This window comes from Giraffa tippelskirchi, chromosome 1, assembly GCF_054371585.1.
Source record: "Giraffa tippelskirchi isolate mGirTip1 chromosome 1, T2T-mGirTip1v1.2.pri, whole genome shotgun sequence".
In the NCBI taxonomy this organism is placed as follows: Eukaryota; Metazoa; Chordata; class Mammalia; order Artiodactyla; family Giraffidae; genus Giraffa; species Giraffa tippelskirchi.
The window spans coordinates 56,744,314-56,757,138 of NC_137275.1; the positions used below are offsets into that span (position 1 = coordinate 56,744,314).

At 38.3% G+C, this 12,825-nt stretch overlaps 1 protein-coding gene across 7 annotated transcripts in view; it reads left to right on the plus strand.

Moving 5' to 3' along the window:
- Positions 1-12,825, plus strand: part of ARAP2 (ArfGAP with RhoGAP domain, ankyrin repeat and PH domain 2) — a 795,317-nt gene that overhangs the window by 737,268 nt on the left and 45,224 nt on the right. For all 7 annotated transcript variants that reach the window (XM_081527801.1, XM_081528170.1, XM_081527881.1 and 4 more), the window contains 2 exons: positions 1,781-1,855; positions 6,718-6,835. In XM_081527801.1, coding sequence (XP_081383927.1) covers positions 1,781-1,855; positions 6,718-6,835 — 193 coding nt within the window. The remainder of the gene's footprint in view (positions 1-1,780; positions 1,856-6,717; positions 6,836-12,825) is intronic.

Consider the following 12,825-nt stretch of genomic DNA (forward strand, 5'->3'; position numbering starts at 1 on the left):
TCATTCCATATGAGGGAGATGAGGAAAGGCTTTCATTAAAATGCACAGATCCCCTAGTACCAGTGAAAAGTGAAACTGTTAGTCACTCAGTCGTGTCTGACTCTTTGTGAACCCATCCGCCAGGCTCCACTGGCCGTGGAATTCTCCAGGCAAGAATACTGAAGTGGGTAGTCATTCCCTCCTCCAGGGATTCTTCCTGACCCAGGGATCGAACCCAGGTCTCCCACACTGCAGGCAGAGTCTTTACTGTCTGAGCCACCAGGGAAGCCCACTACTGTGACATTAATTCCGTAAGAAAGTGTTTCCTCCATTTTGACCCAAAGTAATTAATGCAGCCTCCAGAGGAGTTAGCAATAACACTAAAAAAAAATTGCCTCATTAGCAGTTGGTTCTCTTGGATTCTTGCTTTTTGGAGAGAGTTTCAGATATGAAACAAAGGATTGTGTGAGCCTAAGGGTAATCTTGTGCAGCACTATTTATATTGTTATTGGATAAAGTATGAGTACCATTCTGCAGTTTTATCATTTGTATTCATACTACAGTAAAGAAATGAGTCTTGAACACTTTCTAATTAAGTAGAAGTAAGTATTGCTAAAATAAGAAAAGAATTGTCTATAAAATAAAGCAATTCAGAAAAAAAGTAGAACAGTTTGGAAAAAACCTGTTGTTTTGCTGGAGTTTTTCTCCAGTCCATTCAAAACTTCTCCGAAGTAGTTTTCTGACAGCCTCTTAAGTCTTATCCCTGTTTGATTTTCTGAGCTATTCTTGTTTTTGGCTACACTCTGTGCGTTCTTTGTGTTTGCTTTTTTAATTTTTAAAATGTGTCCTTCCCGGAGAGTTGTTTATACAAACACAGGGAAAAGTAAAAATGTCAACTGTATCTTTTCTTCCCTAGCATTTTTATGTAGCTCTAAACATAAGGAAGAAAAATTGGAAATAAGCTTTTCTAAGCCTGTTGTTAAAATAACTATGAACAGCTCTTCAAAGTACATTTTTAATGTTTGCCCCATAAATTTACTCAGCAGGTTTTATTCTGAGGCAAATTTAACTTTGAAATGATCATTTCTCCATTATGATCTTTTTCTAAAAATGAGTGATGGATGTGACTTTCTAAGTGATTACATAAGGGAATTTCTGAAAAAAGCAACTCAAAATATTCTTCATACATTTGTTTGGTTCTTTGTTAATCTTCGTCACATTATTCTGTCAATTTACATAGTGACATCTTATGCTTTCTATTCCCTCCCTTGTGTTTTCTTCACATAGTGTGTCTTTTGGTTATAATAGTGACCCAAATAACCTAGCCCTTGATGTTTGGCTAAAGGTAGTTAAAATAACAACTTTATTATCTTCTTATATTCTGTCACTTCACTTTTAATTTTTGTTGCTAAATATACATTTTCTATTTGTAATTTTAATACAGCTCTGACCTAATTTATCTTCAAATTTCAATTTTTGGCCTTATCATCTCTGTTTCTACTGTAGTCAGATTCATTACTTCAATAAGAATGTTAAGGGTATGTGAGGACACTATACTTTTGAGTAAAAGATAAGAATAATGGTATGTGATTGTGTTTGCTGATTATATCATTTGTGTAGATTCCACATCCTTAACTATATCCAGAAAATGGGTATCATTATGTTGTTAACAGCGAGATTGATCCCATTTCATTATTATAAAATCTTTAGAAATATGACTAGGACTTTTGAACTATCTTAAATGTTGTGTGTATCCTTACAACATACTTATATTTGCTGTCTTCATATCTGCCCTTTTTAGGTTTCCCAGGCTGGAGATTTGTTAATTGAAGTATATGTAGAAAGAAAGGAACCTGACTGCAGTATTATAATTCGGGTGAGTCCCAAATATGGAATATAAAGAATACTGTTGAAAATCATAAGTGTTAACATTAGTCTGTATATCTTGAATTTTCCATTATTTTTTCTATGTTATTTTATATGTCCAATTCAAATCATGACAAGTTGGACTCTTCCTGCCAATATCCTCTGGGAATCCCGTGTTTTAGTCATTTGGAGACCACCCTATGTTCTGTTGGTTGCGGTTAGGATGCTCTATAGGTTCTATAGAACAACCTGAGCTCTAACATCTGCTATTCATCTTCCTACCTTCTTGACATTAGGCAATATATATACTCCCATCTGAGTCTCTATTTCTTACCTTTCTAATGATGGAGAATTACAATATTTATATAATAGCATTAATTTGAGGACTTGGTAAGATCCTGCCTGTAAAACACTTAGCAGATATCATGGTACATAGTCAGTTCAGTTCAATCGCTAAGTCGTGTCCGACTCTTTGCGACCCCATGGACTGCAGCACACCAGGCCTCCCTGTCCATCACCAACTCCCGGAGTTTACTCAGACTCATGTCCATTGAGTTGGTGATGCCACCCAACCATCTCATCCTCTGTCATCCCCTTCTTCTCCTGCCCTCAATCTTCCAGCATCAGGGTCTTTTCAAATGAGTCACCTCTTCGCATCAGCTGGCCAAAGTTTGGAGTTTCAGCTTCAGCATCAGTCCTTCCATTGAATATTCAGGACTGATTTCCTTTAGGATGGACTGGTTGGATCTCCTTGCAGTCCAAGGGACACCCAAGAGTCTTTTCCCACAAAAGCATCAATTCTTTGGTGCTCAGCTTTCTTTATAGTCAACTCTCACATCCATACATGACTACTGGGAAAACCACAGCCACATGGTACATAAGTGCTTAATAAATAACAACTAGTATAAATCCCCCACCCTTGTATCCTAGACTTTGTTGTTGTTGTTTTGTCACTAAGTTGTGTCCAACTTTTTGCAACCCCATGGCCTTTAGCCCACCAGCCTCCTCTGTCCATGAGATTCTCCTGCCAAGAATACTGGAGTGGGTAGCCATTCTCTTCTCCAGAGGATCTTCCCAACCCAGGGATCAAACCTGCATCTCCTGCATTGGCAGGTGGATTCTTGACTGCTGAGCCACCAGGAAAGCCAATCCTATACTTTAGCTTCCAATATTTCAGTGTACTGGAATATGAAATAACTCTTCTCTTCCTTGGTAACTTTAGCTAGCCATTTGTTTTGAATTTAAAAGATCCTTCTCATGTTACCATATTCTGTACTTAGTCAGCCTTAAGCGAGTAAGACTGCTTTCTTTGTGCATAGGATAGACATGCTGCCATCTAACAGTAGAAATTCAGCTTTAGCTTCTTAGCTTTTTTAAGGTGCAAGATAAAACAGAGTCTTAACATTAAATATTTCTGGAATTTAGTTATGTCAAAGATACTGTAATTATTATTTTATATATGTTTAATGATCACATACAGGGATATTCTCAGTTGGCACAGTGGTAAAGAATCCACCTGCAGTGCAGAAGATGCAGATTCGATACCTGGGTCAGGAAGATCCCCTAGAGGAAGAAATGATAATCCACTCCAGTATGGTTGCCTGGACAATCCCATGGACAGAAGAGCCTGGTGGTTACAGTCCGTGGGGTTGCAAAGGGTTGGACAAACTGAGCGACTAAGCACGCACACGCACAAATGATTACATATGATTCTTTGACACTGGTTACTCATCTGTGGAACTAACACGAGCTGCCTTGCACTCCTTGGCCACATCTGTTTGTTATGCTGAACATATGATGTTGATCACAGGGGACATGAGGAAGTAGTAGAGATATCTCAGCATAAGTCTATCACTTATGCTGAAAGGGATAGTCAAAGCACATGACTTAACTCCACTTACCCATAAATTCTTCACTAGCTCATTTTAATTTTATCTAATAGAGCCTTAACAGAAGTTATTAAAAATGAGAAAAATTTGTATTTTAAGTATATTCACATAAAAGAGTGTCCAGTTTCACCTACAAAAACTCTAAATTCTCTTGAAAAACATAGCAAAAACTATACAAAAGTAAACATCTGGTTAGTGCTTAAGACTTTGCACAGCTCTTATATTTATTTCAGCCAGTCAATACCTCAACCCAAGGAGGCAGGTGAAGCAGGTGATGTATCATGTTCATATGAGTAGAAATGGGAATTAATAACACTAAAGCCTGGATGCAAACATAAGTCATGATATTCCAAGTCTGATGTTCATTATATCTGTTTATGTATCACTTACAGTAATTAATTCCAAAGTATGCTTTGTAGAGTTCTAGGTATTCTTAAGAGGGGCCTTGGGTATTACCTGGAACAAGGAAATGAGTTCCAATCTTCCATTCCTATGTCAACCTGAGGAACTCCCTGCTGACTATTTCACCAGTTTGGTTTCTCAGTAATTTATTATTTTAGGGAAGGGCTATACTGCTTAAAAAATGGTAAAGCCATTCTGATGAGTGACATCACTGAAGTCATTCATCTACTAAGTTTTCTCAGTTCAGTCGCTCAGTCCTGTCCGACTCTGCGACGCCATGAACCGCAGCACGCCAAGCCTCCCTGTCCATCATCAACTCCTGGAGTTTACCTAAACTCATGTCCATTGAGTTGGTGATGCCATCCAGCCATCTCATCCTCCGTCATCCCCTTCTCCTCCTATCCCCAATCCTTGCCAGCATCAGGGTCTTTTCCAATGAGTCAACTCTTCGCATGAGGTGGCCAAAGTATTGGAGTTTCAGCTTCAACATCAGTCCTTCCAATGAACACCCAGGAGAGATCTCCTTTAGGATGGACTGGTTGGATCTCCTTGCAGTCCAAGGGACTCTCAAGAGTCTTCTCCAACACCACAGTTCAAAAGCATCAATTCTTCAGTGCTCAGCTTTCTTCACAGTCCAACTCTCACATCCATACATGACTACTGGAAAAACCGTAGCCTTGACTAGATGGACCTTTGTTGGCAAAGGAATGTCTCTGCTTTTTAATATGCTATCCAGGCTGGTCATAACTTTCCTTCCAAGGAGCAAGCGTCTTTTAATTTCATGGCTGCAATCACCATCTGCAATGATTTTGGAGTCCCCAAAAATAAAGTCTGACACTGTTTCCCCATCTATTTCCCATGAAGTGATGGGACCAGATGCCATGATCTTAGTTTTCTGAATGTTGAGCTTTAAGCCAACTTTTTCACTCTCCTCTTTTACTTTCATCAAGAGGCTTTTTAGTTCCTCTTCACTTTCTGCCATAAGGGTGGTGTCATCTGCATATCTGAGGTTATTGATATTTCTCCTGGCAATCTTGATTCCAGCTTGTGTTTCTTCCATCCCAGCGTTTCTCACGATGTACTCTGCATATAAGTTAAATAAGCAGGATGACAATATACAGCCTTGACGTACTCCTTTTCCTATTTGGAACCAGTCTGTTGTTCCATGTCCAGTTCTAACTGTTGCTTCCTGACCTGTATACAGGTTTCTCAAGAGGCAGGTCAGGTGGTCTGGTATTCCCATCTCTTTCAGAATTTTCCACAGTTTATTGTGATCCACACAGTCAAAGGCTTTCTATTCCTTAAAATTCTCTGCTTTTGCCATATGCTAATTTTTTTTCTTTTAAGGTTGTACTACATTGTTCTTTTCTAAATATCAAATAATGGACTTCACTGCATCATTAATATATTCCAAGTCAGTGTTAGTTGCTCAGTCATGTCCCAATTCTTTGTGACCCCATGGACTGTAGCCTGCTAGGCTCTCTCCAGTCAAGAATACTGGACTGGGTAGCTATTCCCTTCTCCGGGGGAATCTTCCTGACCCAGGAATTGAACCCAGGTCTCCCGCTTTGCAGGCAGATTCTCTACCATCTGAGCCCCCAGGGAAGCCTAATGTATTCCAAACGTAGCACTAAATTCCATGAACTCCAAAAGACAGACTATATGAGTTACCTCTAATGAAAGATGTTTTATATTATTTATATATGTGCAATATGCTTATGATCAATAAGGGACAGGAGAAATGGAAATGAACACATTTTCTAAGAAATTTTTAAATGGTGCATACTTGTACTGAAAATGTGGAAATGAGGCTGCAGCTGCACTATTCTAATGCTTAAATCATATTCTATTTGTTTAGCATTGTAACTAAATTCTAATTGGAGAAAGCCAACTTGCTTTTGGCCAGCATGTCTATAAGACTGGTAAAAACAAAAACAGGAAGAAAACAAATGAAAAATCCCCAAAGTCCCTGAAGAAGGTGGTGTGCTTATGCAGTGGCCCGAGGCTCTGAGAGTCTCAGAGAGCTGGCCTCCAGGCTGACGCTGCAGACTCTGCCCTTGGCCTGAAAGCAGACTTTGGCGTCCCAACATCTGTCACTTGGCATGGCGGGGCACACCACACACCACTAAACCTGGGGCTTTTTGGCATGGTGGACGCAGTCAACTGTGTGTAATTTAGAGCCCAAACTGAATAACTGAGCCATTTTGAACTCCTGATTATAGAACTGAGTGAAAAGATTTTTGCCTACAAGGCCATAGGATCCAATATCTGTGGAAGGTCTTTCTGAGTATGAATAGGTATATTCTTCCCTTTTTGAGTTATTTAATTTTTCACTGAGTTAAAAAAAAAAAAATTCTTCCCGATTATATGGGTACTTTTTACACATACATGAAAATGTATACATTATGGAGAAGATCTGAATAAGCTGTTTCCCCTAGGTGCTTAGAGAAACTAGTTAAATGTACTAAGAGGACACTTGTAGTATCATTAGGTGGTAGATGGCGGGCAGGTGTTACCTCCCTAGCATAAGGCCACTTCTGTGTTTGACGTATATTCTGAAGAAATGTTGCTTCTCTTGCAGATATCTCCTGTGATGGAAGCAGAAGAGTTAACTAATGACATATTAGCAATAAAAAATATAATTCCTACAAAAGATGATATCTGGGCCACATTTGAAGTCATCGAAAATGAAGAGCTCGGTAAGTGGTTCTCATGCTAGGGATTTTTAAATTCCCTAGAGTGTGAAGAAATACTATTTTTGTGAAAAATCATTACTAACATTTTATGTTTTTCTAAAGTTTCACATCCTATTATGACTTCCCTTCTACTTCAGTGCGTCCATTGATATATGTTGGTGCTACTTGAGATTGCCCTCCTATGATTTTATTATTAAAGTAATTAGATTATTTTACTGACTGTAAATTTATAGTGTAAAACATTAGACATGTATGTTGCTGCCTCAGGAAATAAGGCCTCATTTTTAAGAACAGGCAGTGTAATTTGTAATAATATTCTAAATGTCACCACCACCATCCAGCTTATTCCACCTTATTCCTATATGCTGCTTGTTTAATAAGGATACTGATTTAAAAGATTATTATTTTAAAAACTAATTTTGTTTTAAGCCTAGCAGAAGGTTCCTTTTCAGTTTTTTCTTTTTCATCTATCTTTAGCGGAGTGGATCAGATATTTTGTCATTTTTTTAAATCTCAGATACACAAGAATAAAGAGAGCTTTTAAAACATGTTGACCACCTCAAGAATAATAAGCCTAACATTCTTATGACACCATTTGGTTTTAATGACCTCTAGGAAAAAAAAAAAAAGTAAGGTGCAGAATGTCTTTGTATCTTGACCATCTGTCTAGTTGATACCTGGTTAGGTCTTGGGACTCTTTCAAGTATAGATGTCAAACTGCCAAAAGTAAAATCTTACCACCTGCTAGCTCAATACAAAAATTAAAATTGAACATTAAAAATACATCATTGCGTATTATTAAGAGCCTTATAATCAGTATTAGAATGAAATGGGATTACCAAATACTTTGTCTTTCATTATTCCATCTTGATGTTTTTATTCCTTTATTCTTTTTATCGTGCACTATTCTTTAAAAATGTAATTTGTTTTAAAAAACTACTTTCCAATATTCATTGCCAGGATTCAGTGACACTGGTCCTTTGGTTTCAGTTCACACTATCTCTCCCATAGTCAGGCTCGGTCTGGCCTCTCATAAAAGGTGTTTTGCCCAATGACTCCAGCAATCCCCCACCTGCCAAGTCCAGTGGATTTGCTTCTGGCTTTACTTTGCTTGTTCTGACGGTAGCATTTATTGCTAATAACCATTCCCTTTTACTTGAAATGTGTTCACTCTGTTTTCATTGCTGTTTTGATTCTCTTCCTAGTGCTGGAATTGTTTTATCTCATTTGTCAATTCTTTTTCCTCTGTCCATCCCCAAAGAGTGGGTTTCTGCTGCTACTCTGATCTTTTTTACTGTCTTTTATCATTTTGCTTTCTTTAGAAGACAATCACTGTAGAAGACAGTCACTTCTATACCTTGTGCTTGACTAACATGCAAGAAGGTGTTGCCTAAGTGCACCTTTATTCCTCCCCTTCTGGCCCCCTTGTTTACCTCCTTTAAAACCCAGACTAAGGGTTCCATTGCACTTTGTCTTGTCGGGTTTTTTTTGTTTGTTTGTTTTTTATGGTGCCTGTCACATGGATTTATTTTTGTCTTTCTTGATGAGAGTTCTTTAGAGGGAACAAGGGACTCTGTTTCTATCTCTAGTACAGTTTTTAACTCTGACACAGTGCCTAATAACAGTTGCTATACAATTAAAATCTTTTGCGTAAGTGAAGCACAATTTTGTATTATTGTATAGTTCAATAGTGTAAAGTCTTGACTTTGGTTGTTTAATTTTAAGAAGTGGGTAGGTTACCACCTTCATTTGTGAGTAAAAGATAACTGTCAGCATTACTGCCTAAATTATCTTTGTAAATCACAAATAGGTTCATATTGTTTTAAAATCATTTAAAACCCTTTCATTATTGGAGAAAAGACAGTCTCACCAATAAGTTGTACTGGAAAAACTGGACAGCCATATGTAAAAGAATCAAATTAGAACGTTTTCTTACACTGTATACAAAAATAAATTTAAAATGGATTCAAGACTTAAATGTAAACCTGAAACCTTAACACTCCTAGAAGAGAATGTAGGCAGAACACTCTTTGACATAAATTTTAGCAATATCTTTTGGGTCTGTCTTCCAAGGCAAGAAAAAGAAAAAATAAATAGTGCTGAAGAATTGATGCTTTTGAACTGTAGTGTTGGAGAAGACTCTTGAGAGTCCCTTGGACTGCAAGGAGATCCAACCAGTCCATCCTAAAGGAGATCAGTCCTGCGTGTTCGTTGGAAGGACTGATGCTGAAGCTGAAACTCCAATACTTTGGCCACCTGATGCAAAGAGCTGACTCATTTGAAAAGACCCTGATGCTGGGAAAGATTGAGGGTGGGAGGAGAAGGAGAAGACAGAGGATGAGATGGTTGGATGGCATCATCGACTCAATGGACATGAGTTTGGGTAAACTCCAGGAGTTGGTGACGGGCAGGGAAACCTGGTGTGCTGCAGTCCATGGGGTCACAAAAAGTCGGACACAACTGGGCCACTGAACTGAACTGAATTAAACTTCATAGCTTGTAGACAGCAAAGAAAACCATCAACAAAATGAAAAGACAGCCTACAGAATGGGAGAAAGTATTTGCAAATCATACATCTGTTAAGAGGTTAATAGCCAAAATATCTAAAGAAGCCCTACAAATAAATAGCTAAAAAAAAAAAAAAAAAATACACAAACTCAACTAAAAATGGGCAGAGGATCTGAATAGATATTTTCCAAAGGAGACATGCAGATGGCCAACCAGTGCATGAAAAGATGCTCAGCATCACTAATCATCAGGGAAATGTATTGATAAATCAAAACCACAATGATATATCATCTCATAGTTGTCAAAATGGCTATCATCAAAAAGTCTATAAATAGCAAATATCGGTGAGGATGTGGAGGAAAGAGAACCCTAGTATACTGTTGAGAATGTAAATTGGTATAGCCACTATGGAAAACAGTGTTGACGTTCCTCAAAAAACTAAGAATAGAATTACTGTCTGATCTAGCAGTTCCACTCATGGGTACGTATCCTGAAAAGACAAAAAAATGTGATTTGAAAAGATACATGCTACCCAGTGTTGATAGTGGCATTATTTACAAATATGCTTGTAGACTAGGAACCACTGAGAGATCTCAAAGGACTCCTTAGCTCTTAGATAGCTCATGGTCTCCTGTATGCTCCTGTTGCTGTTGATTTTTTAGGAAGTCAACAGCAGAACAGTGAACCGTGGATTTGGGGTAGGCATCCTCTCCCTACCACCCTTATTCTCTCAAGGGTTGAGTCAGAGGATATCCCCATGTCTCAATTCTGGACGTCTGTGCCTTTGGGCATTGGTCCTCCAAAATGAGAGGAATAAGCCAAAGGGTGAGGATAGGAAGGAATTATATATGTAGCTGGTACAGAGATTGCACTATATCTGGAAACACTCTTATTAAATTTCTTCTGGGAAAATGAAGGGATGCTTATCCTGAAAATGACTAATTATCAACTTGCATGTGCCAATTAGTATATCACAAATGGTAACACTGGATTCAGGTGTTGTTTTTAGGTTTGTTTTTTTTTTTTTTGGTTCCTTCTCACTAATTAAAGAAAAGTTGATGTTAGTATAAAAAGACTAGGAGACCTCAAGCTGTTTTGACTGGTAAATGTCCAGATATATACTCAAAGGAACACCCCATATACATCAAGAAAGAGTACATCAAGAAAGAGTACATGGTGGAGTTAGGAATTCAAATTTGGCATGGTCTTAAAGTTTGGTCAACCATTCAAGTTGAAATTGCCAGAAGAGAAAACTAAGATTATTTTTACTGCTTTTAGAGGAACACAGCTAAGAAAGCAGCAAAGGGACCTGTGATTATGTTGACTTACTGGAGCAGATGGGACCTGTGGAGCCACCTGACCTTCTGAAATGTTAAGAGCTTTATTTCTAGTAACATGCGGGGAAGATAAAGTGAAATGTGAAAAGGAGATAAAAGTGAAGGCACTGGCAGTCCATAAGATCGTGGTTGATAGGAAGAATGTCAGCAGGGAATTGGTGCTTTTTCTAATGTAAATATAAATCCTCCAAGTAACCAAAGCAACCAAAAATAAATAAATAAGTAAGGAGATAAATAAGCAAATGAACCAGAAGTGCTTGATTTTATTTTCACTGCCTGTAAACTTTAAAACAATAGTTCTCTACCTAGTCATTTCTAATGCCTCCTTTGTATAATAGATATTTTATTTGTTCCCTTTACTATCTTGAGAGACTCTACTAGGGTGGGTAGCATTCCCTTCTCCAGGGGATATTCCTGACCCAGGTATCAAAACCAGGTCTCCTGCATTGCAGGCAGATTTTTTTTATCATCTGAGCCACCAGGGAAGCCCATGTAAGTGCTCTGGCCTTCCTATATGATTGAACATAATGAAAATAGATTCTTAAATTTATAAATGGAATTATCATAAATGTGATCGCTACAAATTCAGACTGATATAAGCATGTCAATTTGTGACTCATGTATCATTAGCAGAATTGCCATCTTTGGTGAAATGGTGTCTTAGTTTATCCTGCTATAACAGAATTACACAGGAGAAATTTGTTTCTTACATTTCTGGAGGCTAGGAAGTCCACGACCAAAGTGCCACCAGACTTGTTGCTTGGAGAGGGCCTGCTTCTTGGATGACAGATGGCCATCTTTTCACTGAATCTTCACATGATGAAATGGAACTTTGAGGGATTCCTTTTACATAAGAGCATTAAGTCCATTGGGGCTTCTCTGGTGGCTCAGTAGTAAAGAATCTGCCTGCCAGTGCAGGAGACACAAGTTCAATCCTTGGGTCGGGAAGATCCCCTGGAGAAGAAAATGGCAACACACTCAAGTATTCTTGCCTGGGAAATCCCATGGACAAAGGAACCTGGTGGGCTACAGTCCATGGGGTCGCAAAGAGTCAGACACAACTTAGCAACTAAACAACAACAAACCCATTTAGGGGGATTCCGCCCTCATGATTTAATCACCTCCCAAAGGCCCCTCCATCTAATACTGTCACATTGGGAATTATTTCAACCTGTGAATTGAGGGAGTGGGGAAACATCCAAGCCACAGCAGGTGGTAAACAACTCTTAGCAAAGTTCTGACAAAGCATGATTACTAGTTTTTCTTTTTTTGCTTTTGTAGTGGTCAAGATTCATGGAAAAAATACATCATGTTAAATCTATATAAAATATTTTGAGAATTTATATTAAGGCTAGTTAGATTCTAAGCTATTAGTTTATAAGTAGGATTTCCTTCTAAATGAGTGTCTGAGACATTGGAAACTTGTACTAGACAGAGAACAAGTCTTTCTTTGTCTCATCCTTTGAAAGATGCCAAGCATTCTTGACCCACTGCCACCAGTGGGTCCTGGTGCCACTAGGTGCTGATGGCCACTGCCATCAGGACAAGCTGAAACCCACTTTAGGAGAGGGTATCATTTTTTACCATAATTCTGGTATTTGAATGCTTCACTTTAAGAATGAACTGATATCCTGCCAACGTAGCACTCTACCCCTTAGTTCCTTTATATGCTGGAAAAAGTTAACTGATCATGGGGCCTCATTTAAGTGGGCTTCCTCACTGAGAGACTCAAGTTGGTGAAGTAGCTACTTTCCATGCAGCAGCATCATAACAAAATGTCGTCTTCCTTCTCATATCTACCATGAGATGGAAGATCAGTTCATTTTTATTCAGTCTTTCTGGTCCTTCTCTTGATTGACAGGGTGTTGTCATCCTCTGAGAGACTTGCATAGCTCTAGATTTGGCACTAAAATTTTAATTATTAAGGAAGTCATAATTGTCTCTGGAAATCCTATGTCATTACTGCCATAAATTTAAGCATAACATCAATTGTTTCAGGTGGAAATGCATGGTTCTCTGTTTAACAAGGGAGGCCAGGTTTAATTCTACAGACAAGGTTTTAAAATATTGAGAACATGACTTACCTAGCTAAAGAACCACCTCCACACCCTGTTCTTAAATAATTACGCTCAATTTTCAACAAAAAAT